Raw genomic sequence first — 26,540 nt, 5'->3', positions numbered from 1 at the left:
GACCACTGACTTAAAGAGCCACCATGTAATACGACTCTTTTCTCCATTGTCCAGAAGTGGCTTCTGATCAAGCAGGGGTTGTCGTTGTGAGGTAACCCCTCTGGTCAGTGACATTAGGGAAGGTTTGGACTAATGTGGTGAAGGACCAGCCTTTGGGAGGGTAGAGGGTTACCATTCAGTCAGATTTCATAGGTGTCTATGCTTTTCCTGGTGGTGTTGGGGCGCATCGGAAGGAGATTGCTGTCCTCCTATCCCCGTGGTGTTGTCAGGGAGCACCGGAAGGGGTCTCATTTAACAGAATGGCACTTTTAGTGTTAATGCTTTGCTCATCGGTTCAGCGGCAGGTGGTAACCTTTATGGTCAGGTGGACATGGACCATTAAGATTCATTACTTCAATGTTCAGTAGAGGGTAATTAGCTGAGGATCACATGGGCAGACACCGGCCTGGCATCGGTCTCTATGATCTCCTGACTGGGAGCAGGTCTGACATCACAACCATCACTACTGGTGACCTTAATATAACATAATAAGTGCCGACGTCCTGTTCAGAGGGTTATTACACATTTTATAATTAATTTTATTGTCTGTATATTGAGTGTGGACGATCCATATACTGATGTATATGAGTGTGGAGGATCTGTATACTGATGTGTATAAGTGTGGAGGATCCGTTTACTGATGTGTATGAGTGTGGAGGATCCGTATACTGATGTGTATGAGTGTGGAGGATCCGTATACTGATGTGTATGAGTGTGGAGGATCCGTATACTGATGTGTATGAGTGTGGAGGATCCGTATACTGATGTGTATGAGTGTGGAGGATCCGTATACTGATGTGTATGAGTGTGGATGATCCGTATACTGATGTGTATGAGTGTGGATGATCCGTATACTGATGTGTATGATTGTAGAGGATCCGTATACTGATGTGTATGAGTGTGGAGGATCCGTATACTGATGTGTATGAGTGTGGAGGATCCGTATACTGATGTGTATAAGCGTGGAGGATCCGTATACTGATGTGTATAAGTGTGGAGGATCCGTATACTGATGTGTATAAGTGTGGAGGATCCGTATACTGATGTGTATGAGTGTGGAGGATCCGTATACTGATGTGTATGAGTGTGGAGGATCCGTATACTGATGTGTATAAGCGTGGAGGATCCGTATACTGATGTGTATGAGTGTGGAGGATCCATATACTAATGTGTATGATTGTAGAGGATCCGTATACTGATGTGTATGATTGTAGAGGATCCGTATACTGATGTGTATGATTGTAGAGGATCCGTATACTGATGTGTATGAGTGTGGAGGATCCGTATACTGATGTGTATGAGTGTGGAGGATCCGTATACTGATGTGTATAAGCGTGGAGGATCCGTATACTGATGTGTATGAGTGTGGAGGATCCATATACTAATGTGTATGATTATAGAGGATCCGTATACTGATGTGTATGAGTGTGGATGATCCGTATACTGATGTGTATGATTGTAGAGGATCCGTATACTGATGTGTATGAGTGTGGAGGATCCATATACTGATGTGTATGATTGTAGAGGATCCGTATACTGATGTGTATGATTGTAGAGGATCCTTATACTAATGTGTATGATTGTAGAGGATCCGTATACTGATGTGTATGATTGTAGAGGATCCGTATACTGATGTCTATGAGTGTGGATGATCTGTATACTGATGTGTATAAGTGTGGAGGATCCGTATACTGATGTGTATGAGTGTGGATGATCCGTATACTGATGTGTATGAGTGTAGAGGATCCGTATACTGATGTGTATGAGTGTGGAGGATCCGTATACTGATGTGTATGAGTGTGGAGGATCCGTATACTGATGTGTATGAGTGTAGAGGATCCGTATACTGATGTGTATGAGTGTAGAGGATCCGTATACTGATGTGTATAAGTGTGGAGGATCCGTATACTGATGTGTATGAGTGTGGAATCCGTATACTGATGTGTATGAGTGTAGAGGATCTGTATACTGATGTGTATGAGTGTGGATGATCCGTATACTGATGTGTATGATTGTATCGGATCCGTATACTGATGTGTATAAGCATGGAGGATCCGTATACTGATGTGTATGATTGTATCGGATCCGTATACTGATGTGTATAAGCGTGGAGGATTCGTATACTGATGTGTATAAGCGTGGAGGATCCGTATACTGATGTGTATGATTGTAGAGGATCCGTATACTGATGTGTAGGATTATAGAGGATCCGTATACTGATGTGTATGAGTGTGGATGATCCGTATACTGATGTGTATGATTGTATCGGATCCGTATACTGATGTGTATAAGCGTGGAGGATCCGTATACTGATGTGTATAAGCGTGGAGGATCTGTATACTGATGTGTATGAGTGTGAAGGATCCGTATACTGATGTGTATGATTATAGAGGATTCGTATACTGATGTGTATGAGTGTAGAGGATCCGTATACTGATGTGTAGGATTATAGAGGATCCGTATACTGATGTGTATGAGTGTGGAGGATCCGTATACTGATGTGTATGATTGTAGAGGATCCGTATACTGATGTGTAGGATTATAGAGGATCCGTATACTGATGTGTATGAGTGTGGAGGATCCGTATACTGATGTGTATGATTGTAGAGGATCCGTATACTGATGTGTATGAGTGTGGATGATCCGTATACTGATGTGTATGATTATAGAGGATCTGTATACTGATGTGTATGATTATAGAGGATCTGTATACTGATGTGTATGATTGTAGAGGATCCGTATACTGATGTGTATGAGTGTGGAGGATCCGTATACTGATGTGTATTAATCTGGAGTTGCTGTAGCAGTGTACAGGTTGGAGTCTGTGAGATCCTCTGCGGTGTACAGGTTGGAGTCTGTGAGATCCTCTGCGGTGTACAGGTTGGAGTCTGTGAGATCCTCTGCGGTGTACAGGTTGGAGTCTGTGAGATCCTCTGCGGTGTACAGGTTGGAGTCTGTGAGATCCTCTGCGGTGTACAGGTTGGAGTCTGTGAGATCCTCTGCGGTGTACAGGTTGGAGTCTGTGAGATCCTCTGCGGTGTACAGGTTGAAGTCTGTGAGATCCTCTGCGGTGTACAGGTTGGTGTCTGTGAGATCCTCTGCGGTGTACAGGTTGAAGTCTGTGAGATCCTCTGCGGTGTACAGGTTGGAGTCTGTGAGATCCTCTGCGGTGTACAGATTGGAGTCTGTGAGATCCTCTGCGGTGTACAGGTTGAAGTCTGTGAGATCCTCTGCGGTGTACAGGTTGGTGTCTGTGAGATCCTCTGCGGTGTACAGGTTGGAGTCTGTGAGATCCTCTGCGGTGTACAGGTTGAAGTCTGTGAGATCCTCTGCGCTGTACAGGTTGAAGTCTGTGAGATCCTCTGCGGTGTACAGGTTGAAGTCTGTGAGATCCTCTGCGGTGTACAGATTGGAGTCTGTGAGATCCTCTGCGGTGTACAGGTTGGTGTCTGTGAGATCCTCTGCGGTGTACAGGTTGGAGTCTGTGAGATCCTCTGCGGTGTACAGGTTGAAGTCTGTGAGATCCTCTGCGGTGTACAGGTTGAAGTCTGTGAGATCCTCTGCGGTGTACAGGTTGGAGTCTGTGAGATCCTCTGCGGTGTACAGGTTGGTGTCTGTGAGATCCTCTGCGGTGTACAGGTTGAAGTCTGTGAGATCCTCTGCGGTGTACAGATTGGAGTCTGTGAGATCCTCTGCGGTGTACAGGTTGGTGTCTGTGAGATCCTCTGCGGTGTACAGGTTGGTGTCTGTGAGATCCTCTGCGGTGTACAGGTTGGAGTCTGTGAGATCCTCTGCGGTGTACAGGTTGGAGTCTGTGAGATCCTCTGCGGTGTACAGGTTGGTGTCTGTGAGATCCTCTGCGGTGTACAGGTTGGAGTCTGTGAGATCCTCTGCGGTGTACAGGTTGAAGTCTGTGAGATCCTCTGCGGTGTACAGGTTGGTGTCTGTGAGATCCTCTGCGGTGTACAGGTTGGAGTCTGTGAGATCCTCTGCGGTGTACAGGTTGAAGTCTGTGAGATCCTCTGCGGTGTACAGGTTGAAGTCTGTGAGATCCTCTGCGGTGTACAGGTTGAAGTCTGTGAGATCCTCTGCGGTGTACAGATTGGAGTCTGTGAGATCCTCTGCGGTGTACAGGTTGGTGTCTGTGAGATCCTCTGCGGTGTACAGGTTGGAGTCTGTGAGATCCTCTGCGGTGTACAGGTTGAAGTCTGTGAGATCCTCTGCGGTGTACAGGTTGAAGTCTGTGAGATCCTCTGCGGTGTACAGGTTGGAGTCTGTGAGATCCTCTGCGGTGTACAGGTTGGTGTCTGTGAGATCCTCTGCGGTGTACAGGTTGAAGTCTGTGAGATCCTCTGCGGTGTACAGATTGGAGTCTGTGAGATCCTCTGCGGTGTACAGGTTGGTGTCTGTGAGATCCTCTGCGGTGTACAGGTTGGTGTCTGTGAGATCCTCTGCGGTGTACAGGTTGGAGTCTGTGAGATCCTCTGCGGTGTACAGGTTGGAGTCTGTGAGATCCTCTGCGGTGTACAGGTTGGTGTCTGTGAGATCCTCTGCGGTGTACAGGTTGAAGTCTGTGAGATCCTCTGCGGTGTACAGGTTGAAGTCTGTGAGATCCTCTGCGGTGTACAGATTGGAGTCTGTGAGATCCTCTGCGGTGTACAGGTTGGTGTCTGTGAGATCCTCTGCGGTGTACAGGTTGGAGTCTGTGAGATCCTCTGCGGTGTACAGATTGGAGTCTGTGAGATCCTCTGCGGTGTACAGGTTGAAGTCTGTGAGATCCTCTGCGGTGTACAGGTTGGTGTCTGTGAGATCCTCTGCGGTGTACAGGTTGGAGTCTGTGAGATCCTCTGCGGTGTACAGGTTGAAGTCTGTGAGATGCTCTGCGGTGTACAGGTTGTGTGCTCATTAATATTCATGTATATTCTGTATATTCTTGTGACTACAGAGACTCCATCTACATCAGAGATAACATTCTTCTCTACACTTTTGTCCTAGGTGGCAGCACAGGAACATCTCCTACAACCTCGAGCACTGGGACTCCATCTCCCTCAGCATCTTCTCATCTGCTCTCTCCATCTTGCTCTCCACCAACCTTTCATCTGACACACAACTCCTTCAATGTGGGCTGCCGGGAAAATCAGCTATGCAACCTTAACCTGTCGGAGTACCCCGCCTGTGCCAGGAGCAACATGGCCGCACTCCAGAGCTACTCCAGCCTGAGTGATAATGGATACAACAGGCTGCAAGGAGGAAACTCTGCTGGTACCCAACCATCTGAGACCTTTATGTCCCAGAGGACTTCCACCTTAATCTCTGGAATGCCCACTCCTTCCTCTTTGCCAAGCAACAGCAAGATGGATGCATATAGCGGGCAGCTGGGCTCTTACCCAACCTCACAGTTTCAATATATGATGCAAGCTGGAAACCCTTCCTCCAGCTCCTCATCCTCGCACATGTTTGGAAGCAGCCACATGCAACAAGGTTCCTACAATGCCTTCTCCATCCACAACCCTTACAACCTTTATGGATACAACTTCCCAGCTTCTCCTCGCCTGGCAGCGAGCCCCGAGAAACTTACTGCACCACAAGGCACTTTACTCTGTTCCTCACCCTCTAATGTTGCTTTTGGGGACAGGCAGTACCTGTCCTCGGGTATGGATGCCATGCACATGATTGGCAACCCTCCAAGCAATCAGCACGCCACAAATGCCTGTGACAGCAGACAGTATGGAGGTGTCCCTGGATCATCATCACAGATGTCCGTACATATGGTTTGAAGACCGTCTGGGTCTTTGTGGGTTGGTCAGTAGAAACCACAGTGCCTTAAAATAGTAGGATTAGCATGGAGCCATGACTGTCTCATGGAAGGTGGCGGATGTACAATGCAGTTGTCATGGACCTAGCTTGCAGCGTAACCTGTAGATCTCTCCTGTTTTTGGATACTATGTTGAAGAGCCTCTGGACGTATGGTGGGAACATCCTCACTGCTTGATCCAACTGTAGCCCCTCAGGGTCTTTTAGTAGGATGTTGAACCCGACAATCAGTTCGGAACAAATATTTGGTCAAAAATACAAGACTTTGTGAAAGTGTTGGACATCTGTGGACACTACTCTGGAAATCATTGGGTGGTGGTGGTTGTGGTGTTGGATATTCGAGGAATGTTGTGTTACAGGACTTCTGTTGGATGTAGACGTTGGGGTTGAACTTGTGACTCCACGTGGCAGGCCGTCTGCTGGGAAATCGGAGCATGGAGATTAATTGTGATGAGGAGATGAGGGGGAAAATGCTCCTTTGAACTGGTCATTGGGAAGTGAGGTGGAACGGGTGCGAGAACGTTTTAGACGGATGCCTCAGTGGATGTGTGTCACAGGAGATCATCACATGTCCAGGTTACGAGCGTATCTTCTCGTCCAGACACTTAAACAAGTATTATTTACCCCATGTAAATACAGAAAAGACGTTTTCCTCTGTTTCTTCTGTCTCCTAGATGTGTTCACATGAAGGAATTGTTGTGATATTAGAAGTGCACTTTGGAGCGATCGGGGCGATGGCTTCTTCTGAAATGTAGACATCACACTAGAACATAATGGAAAGCTTGGGATTTATCGCAGGGTTGGTGGTCCTCCAGTCTTCACACAAGGGAGTGGTCCGAGCCTTGCTGTCTGGAGGTTTCCTTCGAGGCTTGTCTTCCAATAGATGAAGAATTTATACCAAATCCGCTCCCCTAAGAGTAGATAATATCCTGTGCCTGGAGCGCTCGTAGCTTCACCATTCTGTGCCTTACACTAATTATCTGTATATTATAGATGATGTTGGCGATATTACGTGGTGTCCGCTAAGGTTCAGCGTCCCACCATGATTCCGATACCCGGCCACAGCTTTTTGGGTGACTTTTTCCAATGGAAATTGTACTTATTGACCCTGCCACGTGGATGTATTAAGTCTGAGTACATTCCTACGGGAGGTGGCCACACACAAGAGCACATGACACGTAGGTCTAGATGAGGAGATACTTAAGTGTCTCATCTCCTGTCCTACCCATTGGGAAGAACGGCTTAAATGTAGCGGTGGTGATGGCCTTGAGGTCTACCAGGAGTCTCAGATTATCTCAGCTTTGCTGAGTGTGCACTCACACTCATCATATCACAAGGCCTAGGGAAGAGGTCTGATTCACCCATTGAGCCCAGAAGCCTGAGGCCCACAACCATGAAGAGCTAGTCCAAGGGCAGGGCCATGTAGACCAGGCAGCAGGGGCCACTTGTGCAAGAAAAGTGAACAGGTCCCAGCTCTCCAATAGCTTTCATGAAGTACCCCCTTACATGCCATTCAGTAGATAGCAGGAAGCAGTGGCCCCCAGCAGGAAGCAGTGGCCCTCCCTTTACTCACTGGGCCCCGGATGTAGACAGTGCTGTAGGATGCATCCTCCACCTTCATGACATCATGCAGATGTCACTCAGTCAGTTGTTGTCCAAGGACGGCCGAAGCTCGGAGAATGCTCTTACCGCTCTTCAGTGCAGGTTCTGTTTGTATCTACGGTGTAATTATTGCGCTGCTTTATCGCTTCATTTATATCGCTTTTCTTTAAATCTTCTGACGTCATGAGAGCAGCAGGCCCCTGCAACCCCCTCACTGCCACGCCACTATCATGGAGCCCGAACCTAAGGCGGGATATCGTTTGGGGCGGCACACAACTTCTATTTATTGTCATGTTGTATCACTTTTATGGTTATTTTACATGATGCTGTGCGGTAATGTGTAAGCAAGATAAATGCAGGACTGGGGATAGCAGTAACATGTGGACGTGGGCTCTGTGGGGCCAGGTCTGCTGCTCTTGTGAATGGTATAAAACCGCAGCTGTGTGATAATGCAGATATGACATAATCCGATTTCTGTTTGTTGATGTGATGTAGATAATGATATTTAAGTGCGAAGTGGTTGTGGGGGAGGGGAGAGCAGCGATCAGCTATGTAACACATCACTGTGTATAAGTGCCAAGCACACAGACGCTCAATAAATATCTCTGCTCTAAAGTGTCTCATACCGTCCAGTCTCCAAAATATTACATAATCTGTGTGGGAAATTCACTACCATATGAGAAGACTTGTAACTATAGCGGTATTATCGTAGTTATATTCTTGTACATAGGAGCAGTATTATCGTAGGTACAGTATATTCTTGTACATAGGAGGCAGTATTATAGTAGTTATATTCTTGTACATAGGAGGCAGTATTATAGTAGTTATATTCTTGTACATAGGAGCAGTATTATCGTAGGTATATTCTTGTACATAGGAGCAGTATTATAGTAGTTATATTCCTGTACATAGGAGCAGTATTATAGTAGTTATATTCTTGTACATAGGAGCAGTATTATAGTAGTTATATTCTTGTACATAGGAGCAGTATTATCGTAGGTATATTCTTGTACATAGGAGGCAGTATTATAGTAGTTATATTCTTGTACATAGGAGCAGTATTATAGTAGTTATATTCCTGTACATAGGAGCAGTATTATAGTAGTTATATTCTTGTACATAGGAGCAGTATTATAGTAGTTATATTCCTGTACATAGGAGCAGTATTATAGTAGTTATATTCTTGTATATAGGAGCAGTATTATAGCAGTTATATTCTTGTACATAGGAGCAGTATTATAGCAGTTATATTCTTGTACATAGGAGGCAGTATTATAGTAGTTATATTCTTGTACATAGGAGCAGTATTATAGTAGTTATATTCTTGTACATAGGAGCAGTATTATAGTAGTTATATTCTTGTACATAGGAGCAGTATTATCGTAGGTATATTCTTGTACATAGGAGCAGTATTATAGCAGTTATATTCTTGTACATAGGAGCAGTATTATAGTAGTTATATTCTTGTACATAGGAGCAGTATTATAGTAGTTATATTCTTGTACATAGGAGCAGTATTATAGTAGTTATATTCTTGTATATAGGAGCAGTATTATAGCAGTTATATTCTTGTACATAGGAGGCACTATTATAGTAGTTATATTCTTGTACATAGGAGGCAGTATTATAGTAGTTATATTCTTGTACATAGGAGCAGTATTATAGTAGTTATATTCTTGTACATAGGAGGCAGTATTATAGTAGTTATATTCTTGTACATAGGAGGCAGTATTATAGTAGTTATATTCTTGTACATAGGAGCAGTATTATAGTAGTTATATTCTTGTACATAGGAGCAGTATTATAGTAGTTATATTCTTGTATATAGGAGCAGTATTATAGCAGTTATATTCTTGTACATAGGAGCAGTATTATAGCAGTTATATTCTTGTACATAGGAGGCAGTATTATAGTAGTTATATTCTTGTACATAGGAGCAGTATTATAGTAGTTATATTCTTGTACATAGGAGCAGTATTATAGTAGTTATATTCTTGTACATAGGAGCAGTATTATCGTAGGTATATTCTTGTACATAGGAGCAGTATTATAGCAGTTATATTCTTATACATAGGAGCAGTATTATAGTAGTTATATTCTTGTACATAGGAGCAGTATTATAGTAGTTATATTCTTGTACATAGGAGCAGTATTATAGTAGTTATATTCTTGTACATAGGAGCAGTATTATAGTAGTTATATTCTTGTACATAGGAGGCACTATTATAGTAGTTATATTCTTGTACATAGGAGGCAGTATTATAGTAGTTATATTCTTGTACATAGGAGCAGTATTATAGTAGTTATATTCTTGTACATAGGAGGCAGTATTATAGTAGTTATATTCTTGTACATAGGAGGCAGTATTATAGTAGTTATATTCTTGTACATAGGAGCAGTATTATAGTAATTATATTCTTGTACATAGGAGGCAGTATTATAGTAGTTATATTCTTGTACATAGGAGCAGTATTATAGTAGTTATATTCTTGTACATAGGAGCAGTATTATAGTAGTTATATTCTTGTACATAGGAGCAGTATTATAGTAGTTATATTCTTGTACATAGGAGCAGTATTATAGTAGTTATATTCTTGTACATAGGAGCAGTATTATCGTAGGTATATTCTTGTACATAGGAGCAGTATTATAGCAGTTATATTCTTGTACATAGGAGCAGTATTATAGTAGTTATATTCTTGTACATAGGAGCAGTATTATAGTAGTTATATTCTTGTACATAGGAGCAGTATTATAGTAGTTATATTCTTGTACATAGGAGCAGTATTATAGTAGTTATATTCTTGTACATAGGAGGCACTATTATAGTAGTTATATTCTTGTACATAGGAGGCAGTATTATAGTAGTTATATTCTTGTACATAGGAGCAGTATTATAGTAGTTATATTCTTGTACATAGGAGGCAGTATTATAGTAGTTATATTCTTGTACATAGGAGGCAGTATTATAGTAGTTATATTCTTGTACATAGGAGCAGTATTATAGTAATTATATTCTTGTACATAGGAGGCAGTATTATAGTAGTTATATTCTTGTACATAGGAGCAGTATTATAGTAGTTATATTCTTGTACATAGGAGCAGTATTATAGTAGTTATATTCTTGTACATAGGAGCAGTATTATAGTAGTTATATTCTTGTACATAGGAGCAGTATTATAGTAGTTATATTCTTGTACATAGGAGCAGTATTATAGTAGTTATATTCTTGTACATAGGAGGCAGTATTATAGTAGTTATATTCTTGTACATAGGAGCAGTATTATAGTAGTTATATCCTTGTACATAGGAGCAGTATTATAGTAGTTATATTCCTGTACATAGGAGCAGTATTATAGTAGTTATATTCTTGTACATAGGAGCAGTATTATAGTAGTTATATTCTTGTACATAGGAGGCAGTATTATAGTAGTTATAGTCTTGTACATAGGAGCAGTATTATAGTAGTTATATTCTTGTACATAGAGCAGTATTATAGTAGTTATATTCCTGTACATAGGAGGCAGTATTATAGCAGTTATATTCCTGTACATAGGAGCAGTATTATAGTAGTTATATTCTTGTACATAGGAGCAGTATTATAGTAGTTATATTCTTGTACATAGAGCAGTATTATAGTAGTTATATTCCTGTACATAGGAGGCAGTATTATAGCAGTTATATTCCTGTACATAGGAGGCAGTATTATAGTAGTTATATTCTTGTACATAGGAGGCAGTATTATAGCAGTTATATTCCTGTACATAGGAGGCAGTATTATAGCAGTTATATTCTTGTACATAGGAGCAGTATTATAGTAGTTATATTCTTGTACATAGGAGGCAGTATTATAGTAGTTATATTCCTGTACATAGGAGGCAGTATTATAGTAGTTATATTCTTGTACATAGAGCAGTATTATAGTAGTTATATTCTTGTACATAGGAGGCAGTATTATAGTAGTTATATTCTTGTACATAGGAGGCAGTATTATAGTAGTTATATTCCTGTACATAGGAGGCAGTATTATAGTAGTTATATTCTTGTATATAGGAGGCAGTATTATAGTAGTTATATTCTTGTACATAGGAGCAGTATTATAGTAGTTATATTCTACATAGGAGCAGTATTATAGTAGTTATATTCTTGTACATAGGAGCAGTATTATAGTAGTTATATTCTTGTACATAGGAGCAGTATTATAGTAGTTATATTCTTGTACATAGGAGCAGTAATATAGTAGTTATATTCCTGTACATTGGAGCAGTATTATAGTAGTTATATTCTTGTACATAGGAGCCGGTATTATAGTAGTTATATTCTTGTACATAGGAGGCGGTATTATAGTAGTTATATTCTTGTACATAGGAGCAGTATTATAGTAGTTATATCCTTGCATATAGGAGGCAGTATTATAGTAGTTATATTCTTGTACATAGGAGGCAGTATTATAGTAGTTATATTCTTGTACATAGGAGCAGTATTATAGTAGTTATATTCTTGTATATAGGAGCAGTAATATAGTAGTTATATTCTTGTATATAGGAGCAGTAATATAGTAGTTATATTCCTGTACATCGGAGCAGTATTATAGTAGTTATATTCTTGTACATAGGAGCAGTATTATAGTAGTTATATTCTTGTACATAGGAGGCAGTATTATAGTAGTTATATTCTTGTACATAGAAGGCAGTATAATGTAACTTTACAAATACTTTCAGTTACATCCAGAGCTGTATTCCCAATTCTGCAGTTACGCCATGTCCTCTACTTCAGTCACATGCTCTGCTGCAGTCACTATACTCCAGTCACATCCAGAGCTGTAGTGAATGTACTGCTGTAACATCATGGCTAATAATTCAGTCACTATCAAAGCTGCAGGTATACTTTTGCTGCTTTCCTCTTTCCTCATTAGAGTGCTGACCTTCGCCCTCCACCGTCTGCGCTCCTGTGTAGCTGCATACTATGCTGAAAGCATTATGGGGGTGCAGAAGAAGCCCCAGGGCAGAAGGTGTTTTATACAGACCCTGAACTAGCAGGGACTGAGATCTAACATGAGACAGGAGGACTTTGAGTGCTGCTCTGGATGTGACTGGAGCATGAGACCTGAAGGTCTACTTGTCTTTGGAGATCGTTGGTTCTGAGGGGACAGATTTCCACTATTTTTCATCCTCTCCAGATGGAAACCAGATCTTGTTTTAAGTGCAAATTTCCTCCGCATTATGTCTTCAGCCTCCTCCATATAATAACATCCAGACATCGTCCCAGATCAAAGATAAGTCCATCGCTTGTGGCCACTGAGCGCTGTACCCCACATACGGCGAGCTGTGGGGGGCTCCCAGAACATCAATCCCCGAGAAAGGCCTGGAGACGTCGGACACCAGTGACAAATTCACATCTGCTCTACCATCAGTGTCTTAAAGGGCCAGTACACTGGGAAGGAATTTATCTGACGGGAGTAAAGGACCATGACTAATGACATACGTTATACCCCACTATATCTAATACTCCAGTCACTTCCAGGGCTGCAGTCACAGTTCGGCTGGCTCCCTACCATTATCTCCTCAGAACCTCCTGCTGTTCCAGTGTCTGTACACCGTGTGCAGAGCGGAGTGTGGCTGGCAGCCAGGGGCGCACATAAAGGTGAGGGGGCCCATAGCAAAGACAGAAACGGGGCCCTTCTGGCGCTGGTTAGCTGGCTGGCAATATTGTAGTCATTAATTCAGAAGCAGTTGACAGAACTTTGAATGCAGCTCTGGATGTTGCTGGAATCATCTGCTACAATTTATCTAGAAATGAGTCCCAAGAAGATATCATCCCACAATGCACCAAGTAGTCCTCACATCCCGAGTACATGACGGGTAAGAGTTTTCTCGTGACTAGTCCTAGGTGGCACCAAATCTTACGTATGTCTGCTACCGCAGTGCCGTAACACACTAGGGCCTCCTCTTGTCAGCAGTGGTAGTCCCACAATGCACCAGGGCTCACTAGTGTCAGCAGTGGTAGTCCCACAATGCACCAGGGCTCACTAGTGTCAGCAATGGTAGTCCCACAATGCACCAGGGCTCACTAGTGTCAGCAGTGGTAGTCCCACAATGCACCAGGGCTCACTAGTGTCAGCGGTGGTAGTCCCACAATGTACCAGGGCTCACTCATGTCAGCAATGGTAGTCCCACAATGTACCAGAACTCTCTTGTGTCAGCAGTGGTACTCCCACAATGTACCAGGACTCACTCGTGTCAGCAATGGTAGTCCCACAATGTACCAGGACTCACTCGTGTCAGCAATGGTAGTCCCACAATGTACCAGGGCTCACTCGTGTCAGCGGTGGTAGTCCCACAATGTACCAGGGCTCACTCGTGTCAGCAATGGTAGTCCCACAATGTACCAGGACTCACTCGTGTCAGCGGTGGTAGTCCCACAATGCACCAGGACTTACTCGTGTCAGCAGTGGTAGTCCCACAATGCACCAGGACTTACTCGTGTCAGCAGTGGTAGTCCCACAATGCACCAGGGCTCACTCGTGTCAGCGGTGGTAGTCCCACAGTGCACCAGGGCTCACTCATGTCAGCGGTGGTAGTCCCACAATGTACCAGAAGTCACTCGTGTCAGCAGTGGTAGTCCCACAATGCACCAGGACTCACTCGTGTCAGCAGTGGTAGTCCCACAATGCACCAGGACTTACTCGTGTCAGCAGTGGTAGTCCCACAGTGCACCAGGGCTCACTCATGTCAGCGGTGGTAGTCCCACAGTGCACCAGGGCTCACTCGTGTCAGCAGTGGTAGTCCCACAATGCACCAGGACTCTCTTGTGTCAGCAGTGGTAGTCCCACAATGCACCAGGGCTCACTTGTGTCAGCAGTGGTAGTCCCACAGTGCACCAGGGCTCACTCGTGGTAGTCCCACAATGCACCAGGGCTCACTCGTGTCAGCAGTGGTAGTCCCACAGTGCACCAGGGCTCACTCGTGGTAGTCCCACAATGCACCAGGGCTCACTCGTGTTAGCAGTGGTAGTCCCACAATGCACCAGGGCTCACTCGTGGTAGTCCCACAATGCACCAGGACTCAGTCGTGTCAGCGGTGGTAGTCCCACAATGTACCAGAACTCTCTTGTGTCAGCAGTGGTAGTCCCACAGTGCACCAGGGCTCACTCGTGTCAGCAGTGGTAGTCCCACAGTGCACCAGAACTCACTCGTCAGCAGTGGTAGTCCCACAATGCACCAGGACTCACTCATGTCAGCAGTGGTAGTCCCACAATGCACCAGGGCTCACTAGTGTCAGCAGTGGTAGTCCCACAATGCACCAGGACTCACTCGTGTCAGCAGTGGTAGTCCCACAATGCACCAGGACTCACTCGTTTCAGCGGTGGTAGTCCCAAAGTGCACCAGGGCTCACTAGTGTCAGCAGTGGTAGTCCCACAATGCACCAGGGCTCACTAGTGTCAGCAGTGGTACTCCCACAATGCACCAGGGCTCACTCGTGTCAGCAGTGGTAGTCCCACAATGCACCAGGGCTCACTCATGTCAGCAGTGGTAGTCCCACAATGCACCAGGGCTCACTCGTGTCAGCAGTGGTAGTCCCACAATGCACCAGGGCTCACTAGTGTCAGCAGTGGTACTCCCACAATGCACCAGGGCTTACTCGTGTCAGCAGTGGTAGTCCCACAATGCACCAGGGCTCACTCATGTCAGCAGTGGTACTCCCACAATGCACCAGGACTCACTCGTGTCAGCAGTGGTAATCCCACAGTGCACCAGGGCTCACTCATGTCAGCAGTGGTAGTCCCACAATGCACCAGGACTCACTCGTGTCAGCAGTGGTAGTCCCACAGTGCACCAGGACTCACTCATGTCAGCAGTGGTAGTCCCACAATGCACCAGGGCTCACTAGTGTCAGCGGTGGTAGTCCCACAATGCACCAGGACTTACTCGTGTCAGCAGTGGTAGTCCCACAATGCACCAGGGCCCACTCATGTCAGCGGTGGTAGTCCCACAAGGCACCAGGACTTACTCGTGTCAGCAGTGGTAGTCCCACAGTGCACCAGGGCTCACTCGTGTCAGCAGTGGTAGTCCCACAATGCCCCAGGACTCACTCGTGTCAGCAGTGGTAGTCCCACAATGCACCAGGACTCACTCGTGTCAGCAGTGGTAGTCCCACAGTGCACCAGGGCTCACTCGTGTCAGCAGTGGTAGTCCCACAATGCACCAGGGCTCACTCGTGTCAGCGGTGGTAGTCCCACAATGCACCAGGGCTCACTCGTGTCAGCAGTGGTAGTCCCACAATGTACCAGGACTCACTCGTGTCAGCAATGGTAGTCCCACAATGTACCAGGGCTCACTCGTGTCAGCGGTGGTAGTCCCACAATGTACCAGGGCTCACTCGTGTCAGCAATGGTAGTCCCACAATGTACCAGGACTCACTCGTGTCAGCGGTGGTAGTCCCACAATGCACCAGGACTTACTCGTGTCAGCAGTGGTAGTCCCACAATGCACCAGGACTTACTCGTGTCAGCAATGGTAGTCCCACAATGTACCAGGACTCACTCGTGTCAGCAATGGTAGTCCCACAATGTACCAGGGCTCACTCGTGTCAGCGGTGGTAGTCCCACAATGCACCAGGGCTCACTCGTGTCAGCGGTGGTAGTCCCACAATGCACCAGGGCTCACTCGTGTCAGCAGTGGTAGTCCCACAATGTACCAGGACTCACTCGTGTCAGCAATGGTAGTCCCACAATGTACCAGGGCTCACTCGTGTCAGCGGTGGTAGTCCCACAATGTACCAGGGCTCACTCGTGTCAGCAATGGTAGTCCCACAATGTACCAGGACTCACTCGTGTCAGCGGTGGTAGTCCCACAATGTACCAGGGCTCACTCGTGTCAGCAATGGTAGTCCCACAATGTACCAGGACTCACTCGTGTCAGCGGTGGTAGTCCCACAATGCACCAGGACTTACTCGTGTCAGCAGTGGTAGTCCCACAATGCACCAGGACTTACTCGTGTCAGCAATGGTAGTCCCACAATGTACCAGAACTCTCTTGTGTCAGCAGTGGTAGTCCCACAATGTACCAGGACTCACTCGTGTCAGCAATGGTAGTCCCACAATGTACCAGGACTCACTCGTGTCAGCAATGGTAGTCCCACAATGTACCAGGGCTCACTCGTGTCAGCGGTGGTAGTCCCACAATGTACCAGGGCTCACTCGTGTCAGCAATGGTAGTCCCACAATGTACCAGGACTCACTCGTGTCAGCGGTGGTAGTCCCACAATGCACCAGGACTTACTCGTGTCAGCAGTGGTAGTCCCACAATGCACCAGGACTTACTCGTGTCAGCAGTGGTAGTCCCACAATGCACCAGGGCTCACTCGTGTCAGCGGTGGTAGTCCCACAGTGCACCAGGGCTCACTCATGTCAGCGGTGGTAGTCCCACAATGTACCAGAAGTCACTCGTGTCAGCAGTGGTAGTCCCACAATGCACCAGGACTCACTCGTGTCAGCAGTGGTAGTCCCACAATGCACCAGGACTTACTCGTGTCAGCAGTGGTAGTCCCACAGTGCACCAGGGCTCACTCATGTCAGCGGTGGTAGTCCCACAGTGCACCAGGGCTCACTCGTGTCAGCAGTGGTAGTCCCACAATGCACCAGGACTCTCTTGTGTCAGCAGTGGTAGTCCCACAATGCACCAGGGCTCACTCATGTCAGCAGTGGTAGTCCCACAATGCACCAGGGCTCACTTGTGTCAGCAGTGGTAGTCCCACAGTGCACCAGGGCTCACTCGTGGTAGTCCCACAATGCACCAGGGCTCACTCGTGTCAGCAGTGGTAGTCCCACAGTGCACCAGGGCTCACTCGTGGTAGTCCCACAATGCACCAGGGCTCACTCGTGTTAGCAGTGGTAGTCCCACAATGCACCAGGGCTCACTCGTGGTAGTCCCACAATGCACCAGGACTCAGTCGTGTCAGCGGTGGTAGTCCCACAATGTACCAGAACTCTCTTGTGTCAGCAGTGGTAGTCCCACAGTGCACCAGGGCTCACTCGTGTCAGCAGTGGTAGTCCCACAGTGCACCAGAACTCACTCGTCAGCAGTGGTAGTCCCACAATGCACCAGGACTCACTCATGTCAGCAGTGGTAGTCCCACAATGCACCAGGGCTCACTAGTGTCAGCAGTGGTAGTCCCACAATGCACCAGGACTCACTCGTGTCAGCAGTGGTAGTCCCACAATGCACCAGGACTCACTCGTTTCAGCGGTGGTAGTCCCAAAGTGCACCAGGGCTCACTAGTGTCAGCAGTGGTAGTCCCACAATGCACCAGGGCTCACTAGTGTCAGCAGTGGTACTCCCACAATGCACCAGGGCTCACTCGTGTCAGCAGTGGTAGTCCCACAATGCACCAGGGCTCACTCATGTCAGCAGTGGTAGTCCCACAATGCACCAGGGCTCACTCGTGTCAGCAGTGGTAGTCCCACAATGCACCAGGGCTCACTAGTGTCAGCAGTGGTACTCCCACAATGCACCAGGGCTTACTCGTGTCAGCAGTGGTAGTCCCACAATGCACCAGGGCTCACTCATGTCAGCAGTGGTACTCCCACAATGCACCAGGACTCACTCGTGTCAGCAGTGGTAATCCCACAGTGCACCAGGGCTCACTCATGTCAGCAGTGGTAGTCCCACAATGCACCAGGACTCACTCGTGTCAGCAGTGGTAGTCCCACAGTGCACCAGGACTCACTCATGTCAGCAGTGGTAGTCCCACAATGCACCAGGGCTCACTAGTGTCAGCGGTGGTAGTCCCACAATGCACCAGGACTTACTCGTGTCAGCAGTGGTAGTCCCACAATGCACCAGGGCCCACTCATGTCAGCGGTGGTAGTCCCACAAGGCACCAGGACTTACTCGTGTCAGCAGTGGTAGTCCCACAGTGCACCAGGGCTCACTCGTGTCAGCAGTGGTAGTCCCACAATGCCCCAGGACTCACTCGTGTCAGCAGTGGTAGTCCCACAATGCACCAGGACTCACTCGTGTCAGCAGTGGTAGTCCCACAGTGCACCAGGGCTCACTCGTGTCAGCAGTGGTAGTCCCACAATGCACCAGGGCTCACTCGTGTCAGCGGTGGTAGTCCCACAATGCACCAGGGCTCACTCGTGTCAGCAGTGGTAGTCCCACAATGCACCAGGGCTCACTCGTGTCAGCAGTGGTAGTCCCACAATGCACCAGGACTCTCTTGTGTCAGCAGTGGTAGTCCCACAGTGCACCAGGGCTCACTCGTGTCAGCAGTGGTAGTCCCACAATGCACCAGGGCTCACTCGTGTCAGCAGTGGTAGTCCCACAGTGCACCAGGGCTCACTCGTGTCAGCAATGGTAGTCCCACAATGCACCAGGGCTCACTCGTGTCAGCAATGGTAGTCCCACAATGCACCAGGGCTCACTCGTGTCAGCAGTGGTAGTCCCACAATGCACCAGGACTCTCTTGTGTCAGCAGTGGTAGTCCCACAGTGCACCAGGGCTCACTCGTGTCAGCAGTGGTAGTCCCACAATGCACCAGGGCTCACTCGTGTCAGCGGTGGTAGTCCCACAGTGCACCAGGGCTCACTCATGTCAGCAGTAGTAGTCCCACAGTGCACCAGGGCTCACTAGTGTCAGCAGTGGTAGTCCCACAATGCACCAGGGCTCACTCGTGTCAGCAGTGGTAGTCCCACAATGCACCAGGACTCTCATGTGTCAGCAGTGGTAGTCCCACAATGCACCAGGACTCACTCGTGTCAGCAGTGGTAGTCCCACAGTGCACCAGGGCTCACTAGTGTCAGCAGTGGTAGTCCCACAATGCACCAGGGCTCACTCGTGTCAGCGGTGGTAGTCCCACATTGCACCAGGGCTCACTCGTGTCAGCGGTGGTAGTCCCACAATGCACCAGGGCTCACTCGTGTCAGCGGTGGTAGTCCCACAATGCACCAGGGCTCACTCGTGTCAGCAGTGGTAGTCCCACAGTGGACCAGGGCTCACTCGTGTCAGCAGTGGTAGTCCCACAATGCACCAGGGCTCACTCGTGTCAGCAGTGGTAGTCCCACAGTGGACCAGGGCTCACTCGTGTCAGCAGTGGTAGTCCCACAATGCACCAGGGCTCACTAGTGTCAGCAGTGGTAGTCCCACAATGCACCAGGGCTCACTCGTGTCAGCAGTGGTAGTCCCACAGTGCACCAGGGCTCACTCGTGTCAGCAGTGGTAGTCCCAGAAAGGAGGCAGATGACTAATGAAATCCTGAATGCCCCTTGATCACGGCGGCCTCCTGCCCCATGAAGCTGCAGGCACATGTACGAGGAGGTGCGGTGTTCTCCTGGTGCCCACAGCCTGCCGGGGAGAGGAGGCGCCAGTCAGGCTTCTTGCTGGTGTGTCGGCTCCGCTCTCTCTCATTACCAGATTTTTTTCTCTGCATGAGGCTAAGCCCTGAAAGTCTCTTTTCTGCTGTTTAGCATGGAATCCTCATCAAAAACTTGGCCGGAGTCTTTTATAATGTGCGTAAAACATGGAGCTGAGGTTTATTCCAGCTGAAAACTCACATCTTGCTATAAAATACTCAGCATTTCCAATGAGTCCATTTGGCTCAGACACAAGACTCATGTCGCTGCCTCAGTTTATTTTCTACAAGCTACAAATAGAAAACCTTTCCCAAATGCCCCGGATTCACCAGGGTGCAGAGTGTGGGCCCATCGTGCTGAGCTCCACCACTGGATGGCATTGAACAGGTAGTTGGTGGGTCAGTATCTCCTATGGTGCCAAGATGACTTCACTATTTTTGGGTGTAGCTTGCCAAGGTAGACAAAGCCCGAGGGCCCTGGTGTCGGAGGGGGCTCAGGTGGGGGACTGGTGCCGATTTTGAGACCAGGAGAGAAGTTACCGCTGATTGAGTAGATCTACCCACACTCCCTATCCAGACAGCCATAGGTATTCCCACCTTCTAATACTCTGCTCGGAGAGCCCCCCTACATTAGTCAGGTAACCCCACTGTCCAGCCATACAGCTGCCTAGGTCTCAAAGCAATCTCTGTTCTTTCCCTTTAAATGTCCCGTGTGCAGTTTTGCTCAGATGAAGCATGATGGGAGAGATACTCTTGAATGAGAACATGTCTTCAAGCTGATATAATGGGGCCAGGATGTCATGAACAAGCAGGAAGGATCTCAACATATGCTCATGACAGGGCCCCAGGTAAGGAAGGGTTTTGGCACGATTCATCTTCTTGTGGTCAGAAGCGGCCTTCTCTTTCTCCGGACTTTCATATGAAGATGCCATAAATAATTTCCACATCTGAAGTGTGATCAGTGATAAGATGGATGATGGTTGTGCTGTTCCAGATGTGGTAATCGTATACAATCATCTCACCATTATACCGGTGAAATAAGGTACAGCAGAGACTCTGCCAGCGCTCAGGACACGAGATAAGAAGCTGAACCGCGGCCAATGGGATCTAAAAGAAAACTGACATCAGCCAGTAAAGGCTCATCTATAATAATAGTACAGCTCAGAAGTCACATCAAAGAGCCTTCTTATCCTCCTCTTCATCAGTCTCCTCCTCACCCTGATCCTGCTCCCCTCCTTCTCTTCATTCTCATCTTTCTTCTCCTCATTCATCTTCTCATCCCTCTCCTCATCATCCTTCTGTTCATCCTCATTCTCCTCCACATCCTTCTACTGATCCTCACATCAATTTCTTCCTCCTAATCCTCCTTAGCCTTCTGCTCCCCCTCATCCTCCTCCTATATGCTCTCCTCCTCATCGTCCCTCTCCTCCCCTTTGCCTTCTCATCCTTTTTTCCTCCTCATCCCCCTTATTCTCCTTTTCATCCTGTTACTTCTCATCCTCCACCTTAACTCTCATCATCCTCTTTCTCATCTAGATGCTCATCCTTCTCCTTCCTTTTCCACTCATCCTTTTTCTTTTCATCCTGATCCTCCTTCTTCTTAGTGTCCTTCTTCTCATCCTAATCTATCCTCCTTCTCTTCCTTTTCATCCTGCTCTTTCTCACCCTGATCCTCCTTCTTCTCAGTCTTCTTCTTGTCATCCTACTTTTCCTTCTTCTCCTCCTTTTCCTTTTCATCCTGCTCCTCCTGATCCTCCACCTCATCTTTCTCCTCCTCCTCCTCATCATCCTCTTTCTCCTTCTCATCCTGATTCTTGTCCTCCTTCTCCTTCCTTTCCTCCTCATCCTTTTTCTTCTCATCCTGATCCTCTTTCTTCTCAGTCTCCTCTTTCTCATCCTATTTCTCCTCCTTCTCCTCTTCCTTTTCATACCGATCCTCCTCCTCAGGCTCCTCCTCCTCATATGACTGGGCCTTCTTCTTCTATTCCTCCTCCTCCTCTTTTTCATCCTGCTCCTTCTGATCCTCCACCTTATCTTTCTCATCCTCCACCATATCCTTCTCATGCTCCTTCTTCTTAGTGACTTCTATTACGTAAAATATAAAAAGTTACTCATTACAATGTTTCTTAATAAGACATAGGAGTATAAATTATGTAGATACAATGTACATCCTGTGTATGTGTGACGATAATCTAGATGTTATAAGATAGAGATGGTCCACAGGTCGCCTATCCTGGTATATAGCGCCCTAGAGCAAAGCCATCAACTCGCTACTTTATTGCACTTTGAAAGGTTAACTTTCACTGTGATTTATGCCTTTGTTTGCACTTATACTGATTAATACTGTTGAGTTTATATGATATATCCTGTTCATGTGCATGCTTGTTGCACTGAATCATCAAGAGGGTAGTTCACACTAAGAGGCTTTGGGAATTTCCAGCCTGTGCACTGAGAAGCTAGCAATTTTCCATTGCTGCCATAAGGGACTAGGTAGAGCAGAGTTTTGGAGGAATAAAAAAGACAATAAACTTTTGACCATCTGGACTAGCTCTGTCAGAGGTTGTTTGACTGAAAACTGCTTAGTTATTCCCATTGACTTTTACACAAAACAAGTCTATGGCAGCTGTGAACTGCAACATTGTTTCTGTTTAGGCTGTGTTTCTCCAACTTCACCCCTCCCACTAGAAGGTTCTGGAGCAGTTGGAAACTGTATAAAAGTAGAGCTGTCAGAGCCACTAGAGGTTCTTCATAAAGACATAAAATACCGAATAGGTCCATGAGGGTCTCTATCCATGGTAGCATGACTACTGATTGAAGTTCTAAAGAACTTTCGAAGACATTTCAGTGAGTTTCTTCCTCTGTTTATTCCCAGCCTATATTCCCTTGTGGGTAAAACTGGGCCCTAATCCAATGAACACTTTAATGAATGGAATCATTTAAAAACATGAAAATGTAATAAAAACACATGCCCAAGTGGTGGGAAAAAGCCTTACAATCATAGATTTCACATAAACTATACAAATATGTATGCATACACTGGTTGTATGACCAGACTCCAGACTTGAGAACCTAGGCTACAATCGGTGTCGCAATCTGATTTCTATGAATCGAAGAAAACAAGCCAGCCAGACAACACAATGTCACTTGTAGCACCCATTGTCAGTGCGTGAACTAAGTGGAATGTATTTGCAAAAGCAACCACGCAGTCCCTACACTGTGCTGGCTGCGGGTGCTGGACCTGACCACTGCGTCTGACGTCATCATCCTGGGACCTGCAAGAGGAACTGCTCCAGAATTCCCTTTCTTATCAGCCCTGGCGGAGTTTTCACCTGGCTGCTTGCTTCATTCTGTATTGATCTGATCACCACCCGAGTACTGACATCATCTAGCTGCGCTCTTGGACAATAATCTTAGGTATGTTCACATGCAGCAGATTTGTTGCAGAGGTTTCTACATCTGTCCCAATTATCTGGATGGAGCTTGGAGCAATCCATGACATTGTCACAACATTGTCACCAAAACAACCCCATTCAGATGGATGGAACTGATCTTCAGTCACAGACATTTTTGCCATAAAAGAGTCGAGTGTGAATAGACCGTAAAAGAGGATGTTACAACATGGGAAGGAACATCTACAGTATGTCTTCTAGGTCCTTCCATAGCAATGAGTGTTATTGTTATTTGGATCTACCGCTTTTGTGTAGGAAGTTCTCACATTTGATTCTGTTCTTACAATATTCTGCTTCTGAAACGTCCATACTCTAATCAAAGACGGCTTTGTCTGGACTGCAGTAATTTCCATTGACTTCAGCTTTTTCCAGAAGACTCAACACTCATTATACCAGGAAGGTGATATTTGTGGCTCTCATCAGCCCCAGTTCTAAGCCCAGATGGGAGGAGGGAACATTTTATAGTCAACTGTTTCCTAGATCATCAGGAACTTCTCTGAGATCCTGGGACACGGAGGCTTCTCTATGGTATACACAATATATCGTCCTGGGTGGAGGAATAGCTCATTGCTTCACTGGTTCCACAATCTGTCAGCTTCTCACTCAGATGAAGAGATGGAAATGATTATTACAAAAACAGCCCCAAAATCCTTATTACTTCAGACAGCTGTCGACATAGAGACTCCAGGGAAATGATGGATTGTTATATATCTATAATTATTAAAATGTCCAGCCAAATAGCAAGCACAGCACATGAAGACCGGGTCCATAGTCTTCTACTGAGGGGAAGAAGGAAGGTGGAAAATTAAGAAAAGAAATCAAGGAAAGAAAGAAGGGAGTGAAGAAGAAAAGGAAGGAGAGAAGAAAGGGAGGAATGATGTCACAATACGGGGCTGTTCACAATGAAGTCACAGTACAACAGAGATAAAGTATCATGAATCGCTGGCAGGATGTCACACTAGAAAGGATAAGTGCAGCCCTAGTGTCACCCAGACTCTATCCCTACCTACTCGCAGTGACCCACAACTGGACGACGGTCCCTACGCCGAGTAAGTGCAGGAAAACACACGGACAGACAGTAAGATCGGACTAGCCAGGTCAAAACCAGGAGGCACAACAATACCAGAGGCAGGAAGCAGTGGGGAGGACTCTAAAGGTCAAAAACCACACCAAAATCAGCAACACGAGCAGAGTCAACCAGTACAATATCAGAGAGGCAGTCAGAGGAGCCAGGGAGCAGAAATTCACAGACACCTGCTAATGCAAGTGTCCGAATAAAATGCTCCACTGGCCGGGGTCACAAGTAGGCCTCACCACATGCTGGTCGCTCCCACGTGACCGGTGTGGTCCAGGCATCCGGCATCAGAGTGGCTGGAATGTCACTGAAAGGGAGAGGGGGAGGAAAAAAGTGGAAGAAAGGAAGTAGGGGAGGGAGGTAGAAAAGAAGAAAGGGAGAGGGGAAGGAAGGAGGGAGAGGGGAAGGAAGGAAGGAAAGAAAAGGATGGAAAAGAGAGAAAAACCTATGTCAAAAAGTAATTCAAAAGTTTGTCATAAAGATATTTTGCATGTTTTACAAACGACACAATTCTGCTTTAAACAATTATTTTTAGACATCTTTATGTCAATGCTCCAACCTGCCCCCCAGGGCCTGCACCCTCAGCAATATCCTTGATATGTGGGGAATTTTCTCTATGATATGAGTTGCGGTTGATAGAATATGAAGGAAATGATATTTCATACTTTTGTAACCAGCAGCGGGTATGAAACCACTGTGCCAAATAACCAGTTTGACTTTGGCTAGCATTAAGTGCGTTGTCCTGGCAGTCCCCTGGTTTTCACCCTTTAACCCCTACACAGGGATCTGGCCTTCATTGCAGGGGACTCACAAGGCTGCTACCTCCTGGAATAGACCCGGTGTATTTGACCCTCTGATAGGGGTCAGAGACGCCATTGCAAAGCAGCAAGAGATCAGTCAATATTCGTAGTCCTGAAACAGGCCAAGGTCAGGGCAGGCAGAGTCCGTGCATATTTGTAAAACAAGTCTGAGGTGACGGCATGCAGCCAGAGAAGGGCAAGTGGATCAAAGCCACGGGACACTGTGGGCTTGGCCTGATGCTGCGCCCAGGCCCATGTAGGTTACTGGGGCAGTGGTGGGCCGGGATGCCAGCATAACAATGAATACTGAAGTATTGCTTTATAAACAGAAAGTAATTCTACTCCTTTAGATACATATCTGAAGTGACAGAAATGAACAGGGTCTTGACCAAATCAAAGTGACCCGTCCACAAGAAGCACAACCGACTAGGAAGGGAGAAAACACTTAACAGCAAGATCATGAACATGCCTTCTAGAAGCCTGAAGACAAGGAGCGGATATGCTGTTGATACACCATTGACCATTATGCGCCCATTCACACAAAACGAATTGACATGCACAAATCATTACACATTTTGGACCTGGAACATTCCTTTGAGGGGAGTCTTTTTCAAACTAAGAAGATAGAAAAGCAAAGGGAATGCCATTTTGGTGGAAGGAAAACCTCTTGGGACTTGAGGACCTATCCAGTGCCCTAACACGAGGTTTCATGAGAGCCAAAAAAGGGCACAGTACACGGTGTTGCTCCTAGGCCCCCCCAGAATGTGGCCTTTCTGCCACTTATAAGTATACCAGTATTACATTCGGCACATGGTCACTGCGGGAGAGACCGATGGTAAAGATTATGCATAGGGGTCCAGCAACATCATCCTCATGTCTATAGCACCTAGACCCTGCAATAGGGGGTGCTGAGGTAGCAGTCACACCCAGGCCCTGGTATTAGAGTTGGCCCAAAGAACCCTTAGCCACATAAGAAGACACCAGTAGAGACAAACCATTTTCTTAAAAGTAGTTTCGGGTCCGAATCTAATCGGTCGGAAGATTTTGTTTGGGTATGAATAAATCCAACCCCAAATGTAAGTGCTCAGATTGCTCTAAAAAGTAATGTATGACATTCTGGGGTCTTCTAGGACTGCACCCAACCTCTTTCAAGATCTTTTACTCCATGACAGCATTAGTAATGTCAGAGTGACAGTAAGATACATAGCTATGGGTAAAGGCAAGGTGGACGGTGTTAACAAATAGCGTGTTTAATAACACACCTGCGCCGTCAGATTTGTTTTGCTTTTTAAAAACATTCCAAAAATGATCCCTTATGGCTGCCGGTATTTATACACACAGTATTATTGGAAGAAACAGTGGCTTGTTCTGAACAAGTGGTCTAAAAATTATGCCTTTTCTTGAGAGCAGC

General features: G+C 46.4%; 1 protein-coding gene across 1 annotated transcript in view; it reads left to right on the top strand.

Annotated features, from left to right (window-relative positions):
- TBX15 (T-box transcription factor 15) overlaps positions 1-8,073 on the top strand; it is a 103,486-nt gene extending 95,413 nt beyond the window's left edge. Inside the window, exon 8 of the mRNA XM_040422796.1 lies at positions 5,035-8,073. Within this exon, the coding sequence (XP_040278730.1) occupies positions 5,035-5,816 (782 nt within the window). The 3' untranslated portion in view covers positions 5,817-8,073. The remainder of the gene's footprint in view (positions 1-5,034) is intronic.
- Positions 8,074-26,540: the final 18,467 nt, after the last annotated feature.

Source organism: Bufo bufo, chromosome 3 (assembly GCF_905171765.1).
Source record: "Bufo bufo chromosome 3, aBufBuf1.1, whole genome shotgun sequence".
NCBI classification, from domain to species: Eukaryota; Metazoa; Chordata; class Amphibia; order Anura; family Bufonidae; genus Bufo; species Bufo bufo.
Note: the sequence above shows the minus strand (reverse complement) of the source record. Positions and strands in the feature narration are given on the sequence as shown.